Source organism: Paramormyrops kingsleyae, chromosome 13 (genome assembly GCF_048594095.1).
Source record: "Paramormyrops kingsleyae isolate MSU_618 chromosome 13, PKINGS_0.4, whole genome shotgun sequence".
In the NCBI taxonomy this organism is placed as follows: domain Eukaryota; kingdom Metazoa; phylum Chordata; class Actinopteri; order Osteoglossiformes; family Mormyridae; genus Paramormyrops; species Paramormyrops kingsleyae.
In genome coordinates, this window is record NC_132809.1 from 28,891,814 (window position 1) to 28,917,072 (window position 25,259).

Genomic DNA, 25,259 nt, shown 5'->3' on the forward strand with positions numbered 1-25,259 from the left:
TTATTAAGGACATTAAACGTAAACTACCAAGTTCTACAATTAATCCAATCTATTAAAAACAGTCAAAATGAATTTAAGACTAAACTGCTACTAAACTTCAGCCCACAATAGAAAAATGTTATAAAATAACATACTTAAACGCATAAAGGCGGCCAACAGAAATAGCAATAAAATGTTAATTCACCAGCATCTACTTGGTCCAATAGTTGCTACATTTGTTACTTGGCATTCTTTGGAAGCTCAGCCTGACTTACGCCCAGTCGACTCCTTGACAGCCATATGTTGGCAGAGTGCTGTTTCTCTCACTGTGTCACATTGGACATAAACGGCTGCTAGATAAAAAAGAATGTAAATCTGCTCGCACTACATTTGTTACTGTGGTATATCAACAACATTATACCTGATTTGTTATCCAGTAAGTGATGAGCGCAACAGCTAATGAATTTCTGTATTCATTACAGAACAAATAGCTAGAGTAGGAAGTCAGGGAGCATCTGTACACACGCAGGGCATTCGGGGCTATAGATGAACCTGACCTTTAATGGGCAAATGTCAGCAACGAGGCTGCCGTGGGCCCGAACTTTCTGGCGAACTGACTGTTTTCAGCGATCAAAAAGGTCACCACAGTCAAACTGCACATTCACATCTCCTGTCGCCAGACCCGAGACGTGATTTAAAAGGACCTTTACATCCACTGCAGCTACAAGAAGAAGGGAACTAAAAAGGCAACTTCCTTCTCTGCAATAAAATGCATGTCTAATTTCAAACCATCGAGATCCATCATTCTTGACGTTGTACCCTAGTGCTCTGGTTTCAACACACAAATATTATTAAAAAGCTTGGTTTGATCATACTTTCTATCCTTCAGCTGAAATTACCAAGCTGCCTATCATAACCTATTCTTGTGTACTTTCATTTGTTATTGTCCATTGATATAAATATTTCAGCATGTATACACACCTATCACAAAGTAAATTTAGCAACCAAACATTCAAGTGTGTAGTTCAATTGTAAAATAGCAAAAATTCATTCTAAACTGAAATTCCTGAAGTCCCTTTTTCTAAACATACTTTCTTCAACTAACTAAAAACACGAACTATTTTTATTGAAGCAAAATATAGAAGATGTGATGGAAAGTCCAGAACACTTGTATTGTTTACAAGTAAAATAAGATTTCGTTTTTAGCATAAAAAATTCCTGGTGTATATCAGATAACTTCTCTTAATTCAAAAATAGGACTTGATTATGGGGGAAAGAAAAAAAAACTGCTTTAATGCAGAAAACAGATGCCCTCTTGTCAAGAGCTTTCTGGCGCCTAGAGCGCTGGTGATTTTTGTTATACTTGATTAAAACAAAATAACCCCAAGTGTCATATTTTTAGATGCAGTTTATTTACATTTTTGCTACTTCTTTTTGTCCTTAAAAAAGCCAGTGCGTGCAGTTGCCATTGAAAGATGTGAGCTGTATATAGAAGATTCAAGATGTTTTTGTAGGTATAATTTTCTTGAGTGTCCAATCTTGCCTTTGGGTTTTAAAATGTTTCCCCAACCAATTTTCTCCTTAGAAGCTGCAGTGAAAAAATATGTTTGCTGGCAAGATAATAATGACTCAGTCCTTGATAGCAGATCGTTGCTGATGAAACGTCGTTGACCTCATAGTAAAAATGTGTAGGTCCATCTTTCTGTAAATTTGCTATTTGTTGGTTTACTTATACCAGTTGGTAACACAGGTAACATCTGGATACAGTGATTACACTGCAGATGTTTCTCCAGATTACGAGGAATTAATGAGCACATATAACTAAAGACATTTGAAGAACCATAGAACATGTTTTTGAATACGTGCCATTATAAGTTGGAAGCTGTTGCATTGTAGGTATGTTTCTTTGTTTATGTAGGTATGTATTGTATGAAACCAGCCCTAATTTGAAAACGAAATAAAATGTAAATAACAAAAAGCTTTGGGTCTGTTTAGCTATACAGGTACATAGGCTATACTATAGGTAGTCTAGTGTATATTAGCTGCCTAAACATCCAGTTTATGTACAGCCCTATTTCCCATATTTATTTAGTTTCTTTTTTGTGAGAAAGAAAAAAGTATAGCAGGCCCGCGTGATATAAAAGACACGTTCTTTATGGAAAGAAAATCAAAGTCGAACCATATCACTTTATTGCTGTCATTAAGTCAGAATAAATGTAATACTGTTCTTTTTATTAAGTCGTTTTATAGTTTTGTACGCAAATGTATATTATTTAAAATATTTACTACATAATATGTTTTATAGGTACCACAGCCTGTTTACTCTATAATTAAAGTATGGACTCGCTAAGTATCAATTTTAAATGAACAAAGGCAAAATCAGTTTAACATGAGCGAACAGTTTCCATTCATAGCAGGGGAACCAGCAAATGGCAAAATGCACTTGGCTGCATCGCATTTAAAACAGGACTCAACACTGCACAATTCACCCCGGTATCTGCGCCGTCTGTCCCATTGCATTGCCTTCAATATCAGATCGACCCCAGCCCCTCACTACCCAACAGGCAAAAAAACACCTCATCCGACCTTGAACACGGCGGAGTTCACACTTTATCTTCATATCGCACCTCCGCAGAAAGAACCTGCTTAAAATGCGTAGAAACGACCCTGATCTGCGAGCATCGCGCTAATTCAGAGCGATTGGAGATGTTAAAACAGTGATTCAACATCTTTCGTTTATGGAGCGACAACTTGAAGTAACTCTTTGATTAACAAAAACAGATTTGTTATGATAACACGAGGAACGTGACAGTCGGAGGCTGCATGCAATATTAACTTCGATTTCTGCAAACCCCGACGAATAAAAGCTGTTTCGCCCCGTTACATCACTTACCTTAGATCCTCTTAAGGCTGCACATTTGCGTCCGGACTCTATCCGAAATCCCCAAAAAATCCAGTTTGGTCTCCTTTTTATTTATTTATTATTTTGTAACATTTGCTTTGTAATTTGCCACGCAGCCCCCAGCTTTGCAGCGCCGTCTCCGCTACTCTCTTCGGCGGGGTTTGTTTTACTGGGTTGCTATCCACTCCCCTTCTTATCAGCACACTTGTACGGACACGTAGGGAGCAGAACTCGCCTGGTCTGACTCTCAGTCGATGGGTTTTTTTTTTTTAGTTCCACAAGCACATATCGCACAGGAGAATTAAAGGACAAATGAGCCCTACAAGCCGCAGCGTTTGTTAAATGGGGGTCCTCCATAGTGGTCCCGGACGGCCGATATGCTCGTTAGATTCATTCTTTTATCTAACTGAAGCGCTTCGTTGAAATCACCCTCTCTCAAAGTTTACTCATCTCTCGCTTATCTTTCAGTTATTCTAGTAATTGTTGAGCCAAACACTAGCAAAGACTAGCATTATTGATTATATATTTAATTCGTTGGATGTACTGGATAACGAAATTCTCGTTTTACCAAGCTTATCAAATTCCTTGTGAGCTATATTTGGCCAAAAAAATCTGATCGTGAGCATGTCTGCCTGACTTTTTGTTCTAGCGGAGGCTTTGATTAGGTTTAATTGTGTTGATTATCGTATCTCTAAATTGAGGCTTTATACTTTCTAGAATTATTTGGAGCAAATAAAGTAGCCCTACAGGTAATGTACAATAAGACTTTGATGTCCATGATACTGGGTAACATTTCTGTATGCATGTTATATTGGACTTTTATATGAAGATTAGAACATTTGTCAGCACCTCTAGGCTGCCAACCAGAAGCTCATCCTAAAGTATGTGTATTGAGTGGTGTGCTGTACCATTAAAAGCAGGACAGTTGATTTAACAGCTATAGATTGGTATATGACCAAGCTGTTCACAACTGGGTTGTGTCTAAAGGTGCAGCACAGGAATGCGTCTGCGGGCTACTGAATGTCCGAGAGGCTCTACGCCACTATGGATCCTGTGTTGTAACTGCTTCTGGGGTGATTCATCCATTTTAGCAGAAGGCAGAGCTGGGGTTAGGCTGACATGTCATGATATGTCACTATCTTTAGCAGACGTGTCATAAGCCTGGGTCATTTAGGACTGTAGCCCCGAATGAATCCGAACGAGCCCCGAATGATTTGCTGATCTCAGATATTTTAACAACCTTGCTCTCAGTTCAGGAATTCGATACATCACAACAGTCCAGGTTGCTCACCAAAATCTTGCTAATGCTACAATCATCATAATTTCAAAGAGAGAGAATTCAATATGATGGACATCCGGGCTAAACCCCTGATGTTTTAAGATACTAACACCGTCCCTGGTCTTGACCAATCATTTACAGCCTTAGTATACATGTGATCCCTTGGGGAGGAACTGGAAATCAGGTCATATATATTACTTTAAATTATGAGGTCATCCCCATAATCCATGATGAATTTGTGTGTCACTGTATGTAAACTCCACAAAATTGTCTCCCCACTCTTAACCTTTGTTTTGTGCTCCTCCAGGGGCAAATTGCCACACAGCACATTGTTGCCGCTGAGATTTACGGAGTGTGCCGGATTGTCCTTTGGCATGCTTGCCCTCCAGCTGTTGGTGTGGCTCAATGGTGAAGCCCTGAAAGCTACACAGGGCAAATTTAGCAGAGAGTTATTTGGTGAGACTAATGGCCAAATTTGTACTCATATATGCTCAGCTGGATAGTCACTGTGGGAAGTACAATTTTCTAGCAAGACTTATTTTGTACAGACATGACCTCAGGTTTGTGTAACGAGTTTTGCTAGGGTAGTTGTCCATCTGTGTGATACCAAATAAGGAAAGTTTGATGTTTGGTATATGTTAAAAAAATGTGCAAATGTGCAACAATCAATATGAACAGATGAATAATAATAATTATTATGATTATTATAAATTATCCAGTTATAATAATAGACACTTATTAATCTCCCTGGGGAAATTCTCTTTACACCTCCCCCAACTCGCTCTCTGTAGGTGAGAGTAAGCTGGACACGAAGGGCTGCCACCTGATACGCTTCCCAGGGGGCTGGGGGTGAGGGGCGTTGCTGAGGGACCCACAGATGTGCTGAGGCCGGGCTCAAACCAGTGACCTTCTGATCAGAGACGCAGAAGCTCAGCCCACTGAGCCACACACTGCCCCAATATCAAAAGCAAGAAAATGCACCAGAGGTTAAATAACAGATGAATGGGAATCATTTTAGACTTGTTATTCTACCAGAATCAGGTAACATTCTGACAATACTGCCATCTTGCTGTGGGTAACAAAAATCATCAAAAGAGGCACATACTAGATAATTGTCAGGGCTGGCAAATAGAGAGGACTGGCAACACAAATGCAGACGACTAAAAAGTTCATTCAGAAGCCGAGGCAAACTGGGTTTGAATCAGCGGGTTAGAGACGTGGTTGGGCTCACAGGATGGGAGTGGTTCGATAGCCGGGGAAATCAGTCCTACAAGCGTACATCAGATGGGAGGCAAGAGCGTAGGGTAGAGCAGGCGGGCAGGCGGGACAGGAGCAGGCAGGACGAGACGAGAGACGGGGTTAGTTGAACGACCAGTACGGCACATTCAAAGAACAACAGTGACACTTTCCACTGCTGGTGCGAAGTGCTCAGCCTTCAATGTGGTGATCCCAGTGAAACCACTGGCAGGACCCTGCCCCATTGGGCGTGACAGTAATTATCATTCTTATTGAACAATCACTGAATACTCATGAGCCAGGAAATACATATATCCGTCTAAAAAGTCATTCAAATTAGGCATTTCTAACAAAAACGGTTTATTATGCACCATTTTTACTTTTAAAATTTACATAGCTTGTTTAATTTATGCTAAATTCTGATACACATAGACAGAATAGTTAGTGCTAATTCTTGAACAAGTCTTGGTTTCTACACTATAGACTTTTGTATGAGTCACACATTATATAACCAACTTTTGCAAGAATTGTAAAGAATAATGTAATTGTAATGTCATACTTTTGTTTTCAATACAGCATTCTTTAAAATGCTGCATGCCTCTATTCCTCCATTCAATAATGAATATGCATTAGTCTGAATGGTAAGTGCATGCTGTCATTCTGTAGTAAAGGGTAGGATGGGCTGTTTTGTGTATGAAATTCAGGGCACCAATTATTTGGGTAAAATCAGAAATCTTTAAAGACTTTGTTTGCAGAGAAAAAGATGAAAGAAAATAATGTTGGCAACAGTCAAAAACATGCATGGAGGAAGAAATCCCTTAAGACTGTTCTTCCAATGAATATTAATGATTGTAGTATTCGAGATTTGTTTAAAATGTATGTCAAGCTATTGCCTGTGAGGCATGCAAGGGGACATTCTCAATGGGGGGAACCCCAGTGTACTGCTTGTGGCCAATATTGGGAACTTCAGGGGGCCAACACAGATGTGTGGTTTGCACTGCAGCTGCACAAACTTTCTGAAGGCCACCAAGAACTTTTAGCACCTTTCAGCAGATGTCACCAACAATGACCTCCAAGAAACACTGGTTCTTGCTCCCACAAAAATCATAAAAATAAAAGAATTTATTTGGAAAGTATTCCAATACACTATTTCAAGCACACATTAAAATATATGTTCTCAAATAAACTTCAGAATCCCATTTAACACTACTGAAGCAGAATATTAAAAATCAGATATTCCTGACTGTCGTAGGAGATGCGAGTTTATTTACAGGACATAGCTCCCTCTGCTGGACAAGCGTGGTATGGGTAGATAGAAAACAGGAAAAGGTATTTCTTAATTGTTTTGCAGTTCTGTTTGCTATGAATTGTCTGTTTATACAGATGTATGCATGTGCCTATGTTCTGCTATAATTTTTTTTTACAATGTAAAAGTTTTACGGAGTTACATCTATCAAGTATGACTGTGTTGTATGTATAAAACTGGTTAAGTAAGCATTCTAAACGCATGGATGAGGAGGCAAAGAACCACCCGATTCGCAGCATTAGTAGAAATATTTTCTTCCCCCAATTATTACGGGTTTCTATATATTTCAGTTCAGGGGCGGATTTACAATAAGACAAGCTTAGGCAGCCACCAGGGGTCCCCGAAAACTAGGGTCCCCATGAATACAGAATTTCCAAAAGATACATTTATGGATATAACATAATATGATACTTTAAATTATAGCAACAAGCGTTATTTACATTTTTAGCGACAGTTATCCCAGTCTTGGCTATAATGGACTATTCTACTTTTACCAATGGAGTCACAAGGGTACAACGTTCCAAGACTGAGATTAACACCTCCCTTGTCTATTACGGTCTGGCTAGAGTGGTAGACAACTGGCAACAACACAATTAAATGAACGTATGCAAAAATTCAAGGGCAGAAGATGGAATAATTAAACTTCTGGAGCGATACCCCCCAATTGTTAAACGCTGTTCTCTGTTTAATTGTGTCATGGGCTTGGAATTGAGAGAGAGAGAGAGAGAGAGAGAGAGAGAGAGAGAGAGAGAGAGAGAGAGAGAGAATTAAAGATTATAACAAGGCATTGATTTATCACTGTGCCTGACTGGCATAACGCGAGAGGTCACATAAAATTAATCAGCACCCATCTGACCAATCAGATTCGAGAAGTCAACAGCGCCGTGGATTAAAGATTCTGAATAATGTTTTATATATTTTATCATTTTTTTTGCTTAATGTTATTTGTCTTATCTGTCTATCTGATGTGCAGCACGTTTGTCAATTTTATTGACTTTAAATGTGCTGTGTAAATGACTGATTGATTGATTGATTGATTGATTGATTGATTGATTGAGTGAGTCGAGTGACAAACGTTAACAGTATTACAAGACATACATTTAGGCTGAGATTGTTTAATTACTTATTAACTAAACGAAACTGCAGAACATGTAATGAAAAACATTTGGTAAATGGTACCTTTACATTTATAGCAGATGAACTTGGCAGCCATGTTTGGTTAGTGTGGAAAGAGCTGAACTACTTTTTGGATTCATGTGCAGAAAAGAAACTCGTACGGGTACGTTTAATTTTAAAACCAGTACGTTTAGTATCTTTCGGGGTATATGAAGGTAGGTTTCCATATTAATAACGTTGCCATCGATTGTGCATTTCCTAACAAATGTCCCATAATATGCGCGCAGAATTATTTACTTGCTTAGGCGCTAACATGTATGGCTGATATTAAATATGCTAAATCTTATTCACTCATTGCTTTAGTTATACATTTTATATTTTTATTCTTCCTTTTTGCCTGTTATACGCAGCGCTGCATTTCCTTCGCTTGAGTTGCCAGCGGGATTTCGTTGTGATTTGTTTTACAATGATAGTAAAGTGTCTTATTGTATAATAATTGTAGTGATAAGATATAAAAGCATACAACATCTGACTGTTTTGAGGCTCCCAAATATGCTTAAGCTGATAAAGGAATGAAGGAAGTAAACGAAATGGTCATTTTTGACGCAAACGGAGTGTTTGTAAAGTTATGAATAGTTGATTCCTGCGAGGAAGTGCTTTTTCAATCCACGGACATCCTCTTTTATTTCAGGAAACTGGTTGGGTGGGAATTGGCTGGCGTTTTGCTGTGTTTTTTGGGAGGAGTTAATGCCCCTGGTTCAGTGATCTGTAGCGATAACTAGAATTTAATCGGCGCAGTACATTTTTATTAAGCTGCGAACTTCGGTGAGTGGTACGTTCATCCTTATCACGATTTGTAAAATAATTGTGATCATAGGTGAGAATGTTTTTTTAAAAACCGTATCATTGCAGTTGCACACTTTTCCTATGGTGGAAGCTGTATTCCTATGGTACACAAAGTTGAACGGTGTTAATGGTTTATAAAACGATTACAATTATTCGTTTATTTCTGAGATACCCGAGTTTAACGTTTTACTGTCGACAGGGAAAAAAGGACTTATAGTCTGATCCGTGATCGGGAGTTGTGGTCTGCAGTTTAAGATCCCATGCTTGGCGATCTGTCTTAAGTGATAAAGCCTTACATATTCTGAAAATGCAATTAACATTTCCGTTTTTCTGTACGCCGTAACATTAGTTTTATATATAATGTACTGTATACCGGAATAATTTGTATCGTGTTTGTTACGTAACTTTGTTTATGTAGTTCTGTTTTCAATTATGTCCTTCCGGGACATGAATGTGTAAAACAAAATACACTGCCCAGGAAGGAAAGGCAAATTGTTTTTTGTTACTGATTTGGTATAGTATTTGGGTTTTTGACAGATAAATGTAATAAATGTAACATTGTTTAGTCATTCTTGATGCCGGTGTTATGCCGAAAAAGACATCCCTGTCTTAGAATGCATGCTGGTGTTTCGACGAGTTGAATTTTTAAGGGTTTTTTGGGGGTCAGGGTTTTTTTAGGGGTTAGGGTTTTAGAGGTTTTTCGGGGGTCAGGGGTTTAGAGGTTTGTGGGGGGTTGGGGTAAGAGTTCTACAGGTTTTTTTGGGGCTATTGATTAGCACTACGGTAGCCTTACTCGACAAAGTAGCTCAACTCGTTTCAGATCAGCGACCAATAGGTCATTTAGAGACAGGCATGCATTCTATGGTAGGGATGCCTTTTTCGGCATAACACCGGTAAGTTTAGGGTGACCAGATCTATGTCAGGGAGGACACTCTGAGCTAGGACAGGAATTGTACATTACCATTTCAATTAAAACAACCTGGATTTCACTTGAGTTACGAGTTCTTGCTATGTGCTGATTGGTCAGTCTCTGATAATCATGCATGTGTCACTAATGTTAATGTGAAACTGCTGGATGTCAAGGAAACAAACCAGTCAAAGCACAAGAGCTGAACTATTTAGCCGAGCACAGGAGCCTTTCAATTAGAAAGTAGTTTGTAAAACCCGAAGTAGCTCAAAGTGTCCTCCCTGACATGGATTGTCTGGTCACCCTAATTTTAACCTGTATACCGCAAATGAAGTAGAGTTGGCATTTGAAGATTAAAATGCATATTTTGTTTTCGTAGCGCAAATGCACATAAAATAATTATGCATTTACGCTGTTTCCACAATCAATTGTTGCACATATCCTTTTTAAAGGTGAATGCATACTTGTGCACCATCCCTGCTTATCAATGCGTTCATTTGTATGTTGGAATAATCTGACTCAGAGAGATAATGCAGTTATCTAATAATTGAGTTGCATATAATTTTTGAAGTCTGTCTTAGGTATTACGTGACAAATGCAATGTTAAGGACAACTGAGATTTTGAAATATATGCGAATGTAATTCCAGATTAACGATGAGTGACGATGCTTATGAGGTGAGAGATGGGGCTGAGTACCGCTACCTTGTTCAGGAAGAAGGTGAAGTGGAACATTACTGCAGGCGGCGATACGTCAGCCCTTTTCTGGTCGTCTCCCGGAAGTGGATCTTCATCATCACCGTTGGGGTTCTCTCCCTCCTGGCCCTGGCTGGGTATTTGGCCTACGTGGCCGTGAACCCCCTCCATCGTTCTGCCGTCGTCGGCACCGACTGCGGGTATGTACGCGGCCGCTGGGCCGATGGGGCGTACTCCTTCAAGGGCATCCCCTTCGCTGCACCTCCAGTCAAAGAGCGACGGTGGAGGCCCCCGGTGGACCTTCAGGATGCCAGCCTGTGCTGGAGAGGCACCTACGAGGCCGTCCGCTTCCGTAACATGTGTGCGCAGGTGCAGCCCATGGATGAAAAGGGCAAGGTCATGGGCGAGGAGGACTGCCTCTACCTGAACGTGTGGACGCCCAGCTTACAGAAGGATGCCAGGCTGCCCGTGATGGTGTGGTTCCACGGGGGGTACCTGCACATGCTCAGTGGATCAGAGAAGGGATACTCACCAACCGAGAGTCTGGCTGCCCAGACCGGCATCGTTTATGTCAGTTTCAACTACCGCCTCAACGCTTTCGGCTTCCTCGCCTTGGAGCTTCTGAGAGAAGGTTCTCCGACCAACACATCCGGTGAGTCTCACACATACAAATTGCTGTTAAGTTATTATTAACCTAGTGCTGAAATTTTCAGAAGTACTGATGGGCCTTGTGTCATACATCAGGCCCAGATCCATGCTGAGGGTGGCTGGGCCTGGCCAACAGAGTTGCAGTGATATTCCACCAGTCCAGCAGAGAGCATACATGTATATTGCAAGAAATACAAGCAGTGTAGTGAAACTGAAACCTTAGCAACAAAATCAGGTATCTTTGACAAAAAAAAAAGACGAGTGGAATGTCAGAACCAGCTGAGGCATCAACTGGAGAGGAGACTCTCATTCCAAAAATGGGGGCCACCTCTGTTATTTGGAACAGATTCCGTTTAAAATCACCCGACACGAAGCAATTATGCAAGTATTATGCAAGGTTTGCCACTGTGTCGTGACAGCAAAAGGCGGAAACACGCATACTTAAAAAACACGCATGTCCCTGAGTATGTTGATCAAGGTGTTTGCCTTACACTGGAGTAATAACTAGTACCAGCGCCAAATGACATCACAATGCAAGGTGGGGTATTTTGTACTGAATTCAAAAAGTAGATTATTATTGGACTTGGCAATATGCAATATTAATAACATGGCATGTTATGCACATACAATAAGGCTTTTTCATGCTTTCAATTCTGTACGGACATTATAGTGCAGGGGGTTAAAGTTTCGTTAAAATAGTTTGACTCTGTTACTCTGTCATAGGGAAAAAAAACTTTACAAGCTTTGCAATTTCAATTATTTCTTTTATAGATTCTTTTAAAATCCGTTTAGTTTTACCTCAACTGCTTTTGCATGAATGCTGCATGCGTTCTCCATGACAATCGTAATCATTTGCATCCTTGCTGTTTAAATCACTCAAAGATGGGTTTGTGAGAAATTTATGAACTCCTTTTTTCTTTTATAAATACCCCAATATTTTTTTTTTACAACAAAATCACATTGCTAGTATATTTGTCAGTATAACAAAACAAATATTTCTTGTCATGCTCTCCGGATCTTTATATTCGTACAACCAAATCACTTTTTTTATTTTTTATTTTTTAATTTACTTTATCATTATTTCCTGAGTTCACAACTATTTTCAAGGTGACGTTTGTATTGCATTTCAGAGGCAGGCTATTTGCATAACCAGTCGACAAAGAAAGTGTTTCAAGTGCCACCCCATAGTACTGAAGTACCAAATAAGTACCCTAGCTGGTTTGGCACTTTTGGCACTGGTACTCGACTGGAAGTCAGTGGAAAAGCAAAAGTACAGTACCAGAAGTATGGTATTCGGTGTGGTGGAAAAGCACCCTATGTTGACAGGCTGTTATTCATGTAGGTTTATTCTACATTGATTGATGTGCGTTCATACGCATTGGACTTGTTGCGACCCATTTTTGTTATCGTAAACCAAAACTGAAACAGAAGCGGACACTAAATAAAATTATTTTTAATCTGCAAAAAGTACCGCCATCCCACCAACATCTTTTTGCCTTATAACCGCAGTACCTCCTCTTTTAAAAGATGCTGTGGCTGCTGATCTGTCTCTTCCTTCATTACGACTTGTGTTTATCGCTTGTTGCCTGGGCCGTGCTCCGCTAACACAATGTATTAAGCATGAGGATAAGCCAAATTTATACAGATTACAAAATTTTGGGCATCACAGTACTCCTCTCATTAATAGGACGCCAAGAAATATTAATCTGCCTCACAAATTGTGAGGGAAAATAATGTTCGACAAAAGGCATTTCATGACTTGGCAAATGACAAAATGCGTTTTGTGATTCCACAGAATCAATTTCTTCCACAAAATGACTTTTTGTCCACATAATGCAAAGTGCTGATATCAATTTCTGTGCACAAAATGAAACATTCCTTTTGATTTCTGTGCACAAAAGAAAGAAGTCTTTTTGCTTTTGTGGACAGAATGCAGCGAAGCTTTACTTGATTTAATCACTAAATAATGCTTTTTGTGGCAGAGAACGTATTTTGTACACAAAAATGAGCACTTGACACTTGGCGCCCCAAACCTCGTTTGGTACAGCAGAACTGGTCATTTTTCTTTTTGTAGTGGCACATACAGTAAGTAAATAGCAAGATCTTCAGGCTTTTTGCTAAATAAATGCTTTTGATACTCCCAGTTGAAAATGATGCATTCATATACTTTATATGTTATCAAAATATATTTATATTAAGGGACAGGACATGCCACTACTCCCAAAACCTGGGGAAAAAAGTAATACCACGGTGTGTATATATAGTACCATCAATATATTATATATGTAATACTAGCTAGTATATAATACCGTCACCATCCGAAAAGTGAAAAATACCGTGAAGATAGAACAGACCATGAAACACCTAAAACTGTTTGTAGCGTTGTTGGAGCCTCCTACACACAGGAATTGCATTATAGGCACTTTCCAGTTTGTCCTGTCATTATAATAAGTGTTAAATAGTGTTGTATCATGATTCTTGTGATAATTCTGAAATGCTTATCGTGGATACAACTGTAACCAGCCATGATAAATTATTGTGATATTGCCCACCATTACTCTGTACCAGGGGTCACCCCACGGGCACCAGGATGCCCCAAGGACCACATGAGTCGCCCGCAGACCTGTTCTAAAAATAGCACAACTCACCAGTGAGCAGCGTCTAAAATGTATTTTTATCCTGTTGCTATTCTTCTTTAATCACATTTGCGTTTATATAGATTTGAAAATGACAATATCTAAGAAACATGTTTTTAAATGCTTTTTTTTTATTATTATTATACATGAAGCTTAGATAAGTTTAGGAGGGTGTTTTGACCTGGTAGCCCTTCGTATGGCTCAGTACCTTTTTGAAGTAGCTCTGTTTCAAAAAGGTTGGTGACCCCTGCTCTATAACATGGGTGAAGAGATTATCGTGTGATCTGTGTGTTTTCTAATTTTAATATTGTAGGAAATTATGGATTCATGGATCAGATCTCAGCCCTGAAATGGGTACAAAGGAACATCCAGCAGTTTGGTGGAGATCCGGGAAAAGTCACTATATTTGGACAAAGTTCAGGTATTCTTATCTAAAATGATATTCCCTCTTATTAACTACCCAGTCACACAGTTCAGATGTCAGTGATTTACTTCTAATTGTTATTTACATTCAGGGGTGATTCTACAACTTTTTAAGTGGGGGTGGGCATAAGAGGGGCCAAAATTGATACAGCGGGGGCAACCTTATTAGCCAATGATGTGTCTTGAATCGGTGACTGATAGGGAAGGGGGCACTCCGGGGACCAATCAGCATTCGTCTGGGGTCAGTGCCTCTGTAGCTCCACCCCTGTATGTGGACATGTTTACATTCCATAAAAACAAATCTTTGGTGAAATTGTAAATAACATGAATATATTATATTTTGCCACATATTAAACTTTGATCCTCCAAAGGGGTTTCTTACAATGAAACCCTTATATGTTACATCAGATTTGACTGTCATTGATACAGTTGCTGTAGTAAATGTATCTTCTACAAACCTGCATCCATTATGTCGGGTTATTCATTATATATATACACTGATAAGCCAAAACATTATGACCGTCCCCACATAACGTGAATAATGTTGACTATCTTGTTAAGGTCTCTATTAGATGGTTTGCCAGTATTTGGTACTTGTAGTCAGTCTTGAATGCAAAAGAAACAGGTAGGAGTAAAGATCTGAGTGACACCGATAATGACCAAATCGCTATGGCCAGAAAACTGGGTCAGAGTATCTCTGCCAGGGTAAGGCTTGTGGGGTGTATCTCTGCCAGGGTAAGGCTTGTGGGGTGCATCTCTGCCAGGGTAAGGCTTGTGGGGTGCATCTCTGCCAGGGTAAGGCTTGTGGGGTGCATCTCTGCCAGGGTAAGGCTTGTGGGGTGCATCTCTGCCAGGGTAAGGCTTGTGTGGTGCCCACAGTTGGCCATAGTGAGTACTGACAGTAGACAGCCATACCGACTGCAGTTCAGATTAGCTAATCCACCTGAAGATAAGCAGGTTTGGGCCAGACCAGTACTTGGATGGGAGACCAACTAGGAAAGCTGGGTTGCTGCTGGAAGAGGTGCTGGTGTGGCCAGCAGGTTAGCCAGTCCTGTGGTCCGTGTGGATCCCAGTGCAGTGACAGGGACGCGGTGCTGTACAAATTGTGCCATCTGTTGGATGAGATGTAGAACCAAGATCATCACTCTCTGAGGTCATAAAAGATCCCTGGGTACCCTTTGAAAGACTAGGGCTGGTACCCTGATGTCCTGCCTAAAATCGCCCACTGTGGCCCTGTGAAATCTGGCCTCATAATCATCCCTTATTCTCTCTTGAATTTGATCTCATCCCTTCACCACCTTAGCTACTGTCTGATGAGTGTACTGGACCAGAATGGCCACTGTCGCATCATCCGGGGGGGGGCTCCACAGTGTTGGCTCCTCATTGGTTCTGTAAAGCTCTTTGGGTGTCTTGAAAAGCACTATACAAATATAACACTCATTCATTCGTTCATTCAGTGGGCGGAGGAGGAATAAACACAGGGTGTTGATTGTCATTGATGTGAGATGTGATCGATGGCTATCCTGTCTTCTACATACCAACAGAAAGGCCACTATGTCACAAATTACAGATCATTTTAATGAGTTCTGCTGTATATGGAGCTGCCTAGCTGTGGATCAGACTTGTTGGTCCAATTCATCCCAGAGATGCTTGACAAGTGTCCGGCTGTCCAAATGATGCAACAGAAAACAGAATTCTTCAAACCAAGCAACTTTCCACTGTGCCAAGGTCTACTTCCAGTGCTTTCATCCTATTGTAAGTGCTTTCTACGGTGGTCAGGAATTATCAGGGACACTCTGCCTGACCTATAGCTATTCATAGCAAGGCTCGATGTGCATGTCGTGCGTGATGCATTAGTCCCATGACAATCATCAAAATTATTTGCCCTGTGTCCTTCTGCCGATTCCTTCCACAGGGGATAGCTTACATTCACATCCTATATCGAGGAGTCTTGGCTGCCCTGTCTACTGCTAGTGGATCATGGTTTTTCCCTCTTTGGATCACACTCAGTTGCCCCCCCCCCCCCCAAGCCATTCTGTTTCAGAGATGCTCTGACCCAGTTGTCCGGCCATAACAATTTGGCCTTATCAAAGTCATTCAGATCTTTACCCCTGTCCATTTCTTCTGCATTAAACTATGGTTGTCACTATGAGTTATATCAGTAATCAAGTGATCTACCTATTTATTGTGACGATTCATTGAGTAATCATTTATAACATAATGCAATGTAATATAATTAATATAATATACATTGTAAATGGTTTACACTCAGTCACACATATGGGAAATTTAGAAACTCCAGTTCACTATTAAGTTGCATGTAACTGGACAGCGGAAGGACTGTCTTCCTTCTGCCATATTGCAGAGTAATTGATTAAGAAAATTTTAATCAAAGCTTTTAAGTAATAGAGTAATCGAGTTAGAGTAATCTTGACAACAGCCCTACATTCAACACATCAACTACAAATATATTATAATATACCCCAGATCTCTCCAAGCACAATTTCTATGATAGAGACACAACATTATTCACTTCATGCAAGGGTGGTCATAAGGTTCTGATTCATCTGTGTGTAGATTTGCCCATTTGAACCACACATTTCTACAAATGTCATTTTGTGTTTCTGAGGTGAATTTTCTCTGTACAGGGGGAACATCTGTGTGGACCATGATGATGTCCCCACTGGCCAAAGGCCTGTTCCACAGGGCTATAGACATGAGTGGCTCATACACTTACAATGGCTCTTTGGAGAAGGCAGAGAAGGACAACTTGGTATTCCTGAATAAGTCAGATTGCAGTAACTTACAGTGTCTCTACAGTCTCTCCACAACCAAAGTTCTCCAGGTGAATATCCTTTTTACTCTGAAAATTTATACTTAACATTACAGATCAGACCAGAACATAGCTATTAACCTTCCGGAGCCAGAGGCCCCTCAGCTGCCTTTGAGTTAGTAACATGCCTTGAAAATATCCCCAAAGTTCTCCATTTGCTTTTATTTAGCACAAACTCAGCACCAATAATCTGGGACCATTCAGAATGTCATTCTTCTATTTTTTTTGTTTACATAAACATACACTTTTCAAAAACCTATTTTCAGAGGTGCTGAGAAATCGTAAAAAAATAACATTAAAAACATCTCTAGCTGAGCTCTGGAGCATATAGACATAGGGCTTGGCTGATTGAAGTATTCAGAAATTTTATGTGAATACTTGCCAATGGCTTGTAAATAAACAGAATGCTAGTCATATTTTGCATGGCACGCAATATTTTGCTGTTTGACTACTGATACAGTTTTTATAATCTGCTGCATAGACAGTTTATTTCCATGCAAGCTGCTTTGACAGAAGTTTTTTACTACATGAGCTTAATACGATGATGACGCATAAAATAAATCAGCGATGCATGCAAAAATACACGAGTGAAAGAGAGAGTGACGCATAAAATAATGAATACAGTGGTACCTCGGTTCTCAAACTCACTAGAACTCGAATTTCTTGAAAGTCGAACAAACCAGTTTGACCTAGAACTCGATCTGAATATCAGAAGTCCAACCGTGAACGCTAAATTGTACGCACCAGGAAATGAGTCATACTACAATGCAATTCTTACTTGAATGCCTTCTTCACAGACTGGACGATTAACCAAATAAAGCCGTGCAACATTACAGTAGCTAAGAATAAATAAACCACTAACTTACATGTACTATTAGAGCATTTATATAATTTATTTGAACTTTATTTTACCAGGTAGATTAACTGAAAACCAGTTCTCATTGCTTTACGTGATATTCGGGAGATTAGCAGATTACGCATCGGAACTGCCTGGGATACAAACGTCATGCGTGTAACTAAACTCTTCAGCCAATAAGAACAAAGGTGTGTCATCACGGAGGCGGTTCCAGTTTGTGCAGCTGGGTGAGAGGCCACAATGCATCTAACCATAATGCATTGCGTCAGGATCAGAATGCGTTGCTTTACGCCAGCGCTGTAAGCAAGTCAAACGCACCCAATGACCGGACTGGGGAAACGAACTGAAACGCGGACTTAATACAGAGGACTAATGACAACAACCAAAAACAGCTGATCACATGGGGATCCCACAGGAGGTTAACGAGGGGACGTGGCACACGGAAGGAGCGGACGATCGGGACAGGACGGATAATGTTGGGATAATGTTGGGATTCTTGTTTTATCCTGTTCATTTTGTGTTTAAATGCTTAAAAAACATATTTAGGTGTAATTTTGGGGGGGCCGAGAACCAATTAATTGGTTTTCCATTATTTCTTATGGGAAAAATTAGATCAGAACTCGAACTTTTTAGGATCCGATACGGAGTCCGGAACGGATTAAGTTCGAGAACCGAGGTACCACTGTATTTGTGCACCGATGTTTTAACTATAGAAAGCAATAAATACGATGCTGTGCATGTATAGAGTCGCCGGAAGTAAATTAATTTACTATTATTAAAATCATTCACAAAGCGAATTGAATTTACTCATCAGAATCATCTTCGGTGGGATTGAGTTGCAATATTCTTCCTTACCGTTCATTACTCTCCAGGGCGTTTGGTGCAAGGCTGGTCAGTGTGAACACAACCCAGACATGTGCTCTTTCGTACTGGAGTCACACTGCGCATGAATATCGCCATTTGCAAATGTGCAAAAGCGCTGCTTCCCAACTCGGAGAGCAAGTCCAGAGATTCTTGTTCTTTTTATTCCTATCACAGAGCTTTAAAAATATATTTTGTTTCTACCTACATGCAGTTTCTGGGTGTGTTTTTATATGCCTACAACAAAAATGCACGTTTTTTTAAGCGGTTTGGCAAGATTTCTGTTTGATCCTGCGGGCGAGATTGCCGACTCCAGTTAATGTATCAACATTTGCTGCCAGTTTTACTGCACTGTTGTCAATCAATTACCTGATTTTATACCAGTTTATGTGAATTGTGGGGGGGGGGGGGGTTCCAAACTGTAACAAGTTATAAACGAGCAGTAGTTGCATGTAGGTAAAAATACATTTTATGTGTGTTTTCTAGACATACTGACTAACTAAAGAGGTTTGTAGCTAACATGCTTGCATTCAGATATTAGTGTCTACAAGCTCATCTTCCCAACTTCAATAAATTTACTAAGAACCAACAGTGTAAACCTCAGTCAGCTTACATCATAGTTCCCAGAAAGAATCCTCAAAATTATGTTCTTAAATCAGGTTGATCTGAATTCCTCTTGTGTTAGGCTATTCCATGGAAAGAGTACCCTTCTTGGGCCGCTGAAGACTGTACAAACATACCAACAAAGGACCTCTTTATTGGACCGGTGGCTGTTGTAGATGGGCATGTTTTACTTGCCCCACCCTTTGAGACCTGGGAGAAAGGCAGCGGCTACAACGATGTTCCCTATGTGATCGGAACCACCGAACAGGAAGCTGATTTCAGGTGCCTGGCCATTTTATTTACTCCTAGTATCTTTTTGTCCTGATTGACCAGTATCATCTATCCACAATTACTCGTACATCACGGTAGGTTTCCTGGGAGCCATTTAGCGAGAGCATCTCAGTGCTTTATTGACTGAAAATGAAACTTTTTTTTGTGAAATGGCTTCTACTGGGCACAGTGACCGTGATCCAAAGCCAGGAACTTTAATTCTGTTTACTCTCCTCCAGTCCACCATATGAGAACATCTCAAAGTGGACTTGGGAGGACTACTATTGGTTTGTGACAGGTAAGTATAGCATTTAACTGCTTGTTCTAGTATTTCCACAAAATAATAATAATCCATGTGAATCCATTTATTGTATGTGCAATGAAGAACCAAAGGAAACCTGCTATAATATTTGATATTTTAGCCAAAAATTGACTGTAATTTAACCACCTTCCTGTCATCTGTTCTAGAAAAGCTGACGCCTTTTGGAGTGAATATCTCCAAAGAGGCCACTACCTTGTACCCAAGCTCTGCCAAATGCCCCATCAATGACCGCTGTCCCGAAAGACTCTACACCACCCTGGTGTCAGACTTGAGAATCACCTGTCCCGCCCACGACAAAGCCAGAAGAGCTGCATGTAATGACCAACACTTTCAAATCCAAAAAAAAAATCAGCAAGAAACTCTCCTCTGCTTCCGTTGGCTAAGGGTGTACTCAGTCTTGGCCTGTTTGCCATGTACCATGCCTGAGCACGATTGCCCCCCATCCTCACCCCAGTCCATCACTGGTCTGCGCTCACATAACACTTAACATTCCAGGGTTGCTGCCTGGGTTTTACCAGTGTCACGCCCTATGACAAAAAAAATTGTATGATTTATTTATTAATATCAGATTTCAATTAGCAGTCCAATTAGTAGTCTTTTTCATGTTCTGTTTAAGGGGAATCATAAGGGAATTTTAAGCATAAATGGAGCCTCAGACTAAAGAAATAATGAATTATTTGAAGTAATGATTCATGAATTATATCGCGGTAATTATCAATATGGACCGATGTGGGAAAAATTACTGTGAAAAGATTTTGCCATATCACCCAGCCCTATGTATAAGTCCCATATTACCAAATATCCCAATATTTTTGTGTTCCATCCAGTTGTTCCTGGATACTCTCATCAGCCCAAATTTTCAGCTAACACAGCCAAGCCAACTCGCCATCTCTGGGTGCAGCCATTTTTGAACTTTCTGCTACTCCCACATTACAGGCTAATCCTGGAGCAACATAGATTGGCAGAAATTCTAACCAATCATGGAACAGACAGCAGGTGACAAACAGGAAACAAAGAAAACCGAAACGCAAAACACATAGGCCTGTGTGTGTATATGTAACACCACCATGTTTGTTAAATGTTTATCACTACACAATCTGTGCAGCCTACCCGATCTGTTCATTCCTATTCCAGTTCCGGTAGTGTACATCTGTGCATGTGTGTGCCAGTTGCATCATTAACATCATGTCTGTGTTCTGTGCTCGGGCATCGTTAGTGATCACACAAAATGATTACCATGCACAGAGCAATCAGACTAGTGAAATGAACTAGACTTTGGGGGTCAAACGTGCTTGGGCATGGTATGAATCGCCCAGTGTGAGTACACCCTAAAACTGTGTCCATCAGAGATTGTATGGTTATTAAAGAGTGATTAGTTATTCACAGAATCCATATGCACAAATTTTGTGGATTAAACTGATCCATTGTCATAGCTTTTAGATCACTAACGAGGCCCATGTTTAATCAACATCATCTCTCTTTCAGTGGCTTTGAAGAGCCCTGTGTACCGTTACATTGTCACCCACACGCCGTCCAGAGTGGAGAAGGTCTCCAGCCAGCTACCCTATCCCAGTCGCTTCTCATTCCACATGTTAGATGCACTGGCGTTCTTTGATGGCCTTAAATCGGTACTGGCGGGGGTGAGCTCAGAAGATCGAAGTTTTCAGGGGATCATGACCAAGTATATGGTGCACTTTGCAAGAACAGGTGAGGCCTCCAAGAATCCTCTATTAACCATTTCAGAAGAATATACAGTAACATTATGTGATCTTAGAGTAGATTCTTTTCAGAAATCAAACAACAGGCTTAGAGAGTGAAGGAAGCCCTCAGACTTTGAGTAAGAACAGGTTCTCTAAGTAATTAATCAGACTCTCAGCAAATACAAGCATTTAGCACAAATGTGTCACCGTCTCGGGTCAAAGCTGCAGAATCATAATGACGGCAGGTGCTTCACCGACACGCATTGACCTCCTTGATGCATCTTGTCCCCCAGGCGAGATGCCCAGCGAGTGGCCCCCATTCCCCTCGCACATGGCACTGCTCTCGCACAACTTCTCCGCCTTCCAGAATTTCTCAGCCTCACGGTGTCAGTTCTGGGAGAAGAATCACTTTTATCCATATGCATGGGCCAATTAAGAAGAATGGGACCTACTTGTATTCTGCTTTATAAATGATTTTTCAAAGATGGTTTTAATGTGTGTTTTACGGTGTTTACCAACCACTAAGGGATAGCTGAACACACTATAAACTACTGCACTGTGACGAAAGGGGACCTGTTCTTGTTCCCATGCATTCTGAATGTGGCGCCAGTCCTCCTGCTTCTGTCACCCTGTGTCACAAAGACATATAGGTGTCTTACCACCTCATCAAAACAGGTCCCTGAAACAAAAGAAAATACCCAAAAGTGATTGCACAGCCACAATAGCAATTGCATGGGCTCTTTAAGTGCCCAGTCCAAACCCAGACAGACACAAAGGGATTCAATCAGTACCCACTATTGGCTATCCACTGAGCCTCCCATACGCAATGTGTTCCAGACTCCAGCACCAAAAAAAAGTCTTATCCAGCAAAACCTACTGTTGCCTCACATGAAAATAAAATATACAAATTAAGGAGAAAAAAAAAGAACCCCCACATTCACCATAAATACTACATAAAGATCAAAACACAAATCCATCCATACCTTTTACTAACATTAAATGCATGATACATTTTGCCTGGGTGAAGTACTGTGTATATACCCAAGGCGGGAATACGCCTATAAATCTGAATTCTGACAAAAGACTTCCCAAAACACCCTGAGTACAACACAAGACACTACACCCACACATTGATGCACCACACAGAAGAACAAACAGGAAGGTAATCGACAAGTAACAAATAAAACGAAAATCGTACTTCCATAGTTTATATGTTGTGTGCTTGTCGTGTAACTGCACAGTGGTAATCATGTCAGCGGAAGGTGTATGTGTATCAGGGTTAATGTTAGAATGATTGGGTGGCTATAGCTGCAGTGGATATAAAAAATGTACACGCCCCCATTAAAATGCCAGGCTTTTGAGACCAAGATAAATCATTTAAAAAATGTTCTCACCTTTTGTGACCTATAAAATGTACATTTCAATTGAAAAACAAAAAAATATGTTGGGGGGAAAAATATTAATTAATAAAAAAAAGTAATAGAACACCATTGTTCTGAATGTTATAATTGATTTGGGGATTTACGGTAGTCAGGTCAACTTCCTTTAGTTGGCGTGCTATCACCAAAACAACCGTTATGTCCTGCCCTGATGACATAATTTCATATAACATCATATAACATTTTTAACCAATTCATTGTTGCTAGATACAATATATGGACAAAAGTACTGGAACACCAGGCCGTTACACCTACGGGAACTTTTATGACGTCCCATTCTAAATTCATAGATATCAATATGGAGCTGGTCCCCCCTTTGCAGCTATAAGAGCTGCTACTCTCCTACGAAGACTTTCAAAAGTCTTCGTAGGAGAGTAGACGAAGGATTTTTTGCCCATTCATCCAGAACAGCATTTCTGAGGTCAGGCACTGATGTTGGATGTGAAATCCTGGATTGCAATCTCCATTCTAGTACACCCCGAAGGTGTTTGATGGGGTTGCAGTCACGGCTCTGTGCAGGCCAGTCGAATTCTTCCACACCAGACTTGCCCAACCATGTCTTCCTGGACCTTGCTTTGTGCTCTGGGGCGCAGTCATGCTGGAACAGAAAAGGGCCTTCCCCAGACTGTTCCCGCAAAGTTGGATGCATAGAATTGTCCAAAATGTCTTGGTATGCTGAAGCATTAAGAATTCCCTTCACTGGAACTAAGGGGTCTAGCCCAACCTCTGAAACACAGCCCCATTCCATTATCCCTCCTCCACCAAATTTTGTTAAATGGGCAATACGGGCCCTAAAAGAGAGGGCCTGTGTTTGGAAAACATGCTGTCATTGGATGCCGAGCTGCCAACTGAGGCTTTAAGTTTGGCAGAAGACCAGGATTGGTGGGCACCATGTAACTGGTGTGTGGTGATTCTTCTAAAGTAATTTTGATGAATGCAACTTTTTGAACATATAATGATTAATGGTATTTTGTATGGTTTTTATAAATAGAGTATGCGGTGGTTGTCTGAAGCTGGCCACTGTTCTTTGACAGTTGTGTTTTAGCTTGTATTATAACTTGTATATAATAGCTTGTATTTTGTGTGGGGCACAATATTTATGTAGGTATTGGTATAATTTGTAGCGAGTGTTTTGTATTATTAAATAGGCTGGATGAAAAGCTTGAAGGCACCTGTGATATTAATTGAGGTTAAACACTTAGTTTGAAATGTGACTTATAATGCAAGGATAAATACTGTCTTTAGGGGTACCAACAAATCTGTTCGTACTATTTTAGCATATCTTTGTAAAATAAACAACAAATCATTTCTTTTCACAGTTTTATTGGTTTACTTTATCCCATACTAAAGGCATGCAGGTATACATTACACAACTGCTTAATTGAATCACTTTTCATGAGATATGAAGCATTGTTTCACTGAGCTGAAAGGGTACCAACTTTGTCCACATCTGTAACAACTACATAGATTCACATTTTTAAAATAAAATCTAATGAAACCACACCTAAAACTAAACTAGTCTTCAAATGAAAATAAAAAATATAAAAACTAAATTAAATTTAATTTACGCGAAAACATACATGGGTATATGGGGCTGCAGTACAAACATATTTTATTTAGTTCGTAGCCATCTGGGAATCGTTATAATCCTCTAGCGAGGAATCATATAAATGCCAGTATTTCTGGACTTTCTCAATCAACCATTCTTCAAAGCCACTATCCATTTTTGTTAACATTTGGATCATAGAGGGTAGAAAGGGTCTTTATATGAAATCTTCTTCTGACTGTTTTCAAACCTCCTGCTACCCTTCCCCTGGCCAATAAATGTGTCTCTGAAACACATGCAGCGTTCAAGTGAAATTCTTAGACTACCCAAGGACTTGTGCAGGCACCAGAATCACATTGTCCACATGCTCAGAGCATGCTGTAGAACAGTGCATGTTCTTTGGTGTGAGGTGTTATATTCAGCCACAGATTTGGGATTCAACCCTGGAGTTAGCAGGCATTCATGAAGAGGATATCCACTGTCTCCCAGTAACGAGCCACCAGCAACTACACCATCCCTTGTCATCTGACACATTCAAGAACTGGACCAGGTATAAGAGTCATATGTACTTCAAAGCCAATTGACTAAAATGCCTGTAAAATGTCCTTGAAGGTTACATATCACCTGCACATTTAACACTGAGAACCATTTTCAACAGATGTAGATAGGATTCAAGAGGCTTGGAGTCTGAATCAGAATAAGCGTTCCATCCACAACACCTACACCAATAGATATGCATGCAATGTCATGAAAACCAATTTTAGTGTCATGCAAGGTATCCCCTTCTGCTGGAAATTGTACGTGGTTAATTATACACATGGTGCAGTAATCTAGTCATGGCCTGCAGAGAGTTGGAC

At 40.3% G+C, this 25,259-nt stretch overlaps 2 protein-coding genes across 12 annotated transcripts in view; one reads left to right on the forward strand and one right to left on the reverse strand.

The window, feature by feature from the left end:
- large2 (LARGE xylosyl- and glucuronyltransferase 2) overlaps positions 1-3,268 on the reverse strand; it is a 78,937-nt gene extending 75,669 nt beyond the window's left edge. For 5 of the 6 annotated variants that reach the window (XM_023827125.2, XM_023827118.2, XM_023827120.2 and 2 more), the window contains exon 1: positions 2,873-3,267. The gene's annotated coding sequence lies outside the window, so the exon portion shown is untranslated. Of the gene's footprint in view, positions 1-2,872 lie in introns of all 6 variants that reach the window. The other variant, XM_023827129.2, reaches the window with a different exon arrangement.
- Positions 3,269-7,825: 4,557 nt separating this feature from the next.
- Positions 7,826-24,174, forward strand: LOC111851947 (para-nitrobenzyl esterase-like). Of its 6 annotated transcripts, none has more exons than XM_072698556.1 (9): positions 7,826-7,981; positions 10,220-10,917; positions 13,863-13,970; positions 16,621-16,817; positions 19,208-19,407; positions 19,635-19,693; positions 19,864-20,031; positions 21,203-21,424; positions 21,711-24,174. In XM_072698556.1, exons 2-9 carry the CDS (start codon positions 10,227-10,229, stop codon positions 21,851-21,853), a joined length of 1,788 nt encoding a protein of 595 aa, XP_072554657.1. In that variant the 5' UTR covers positions 7,826-7,981; positions 10,220-10,226; the 3' UTR covers positions 21,854-24,174. The 6 variants fall into 6 exon arrangements, with proteins under 6 accessions (XP_072554657.1, XP_072554658.1, XP_072554653.1 ...); XM_072698557.1 differs by having other exon boundaries at positions 7,834-8,033; XM_072698552.1 differs by lacking the exon at positions 7,826-7,981 and adding an exon at positions 8,490-8,643.
- The last annotated feature ends 1,085 nt before the right edge of the window (positions 24,175-25,259 follow it).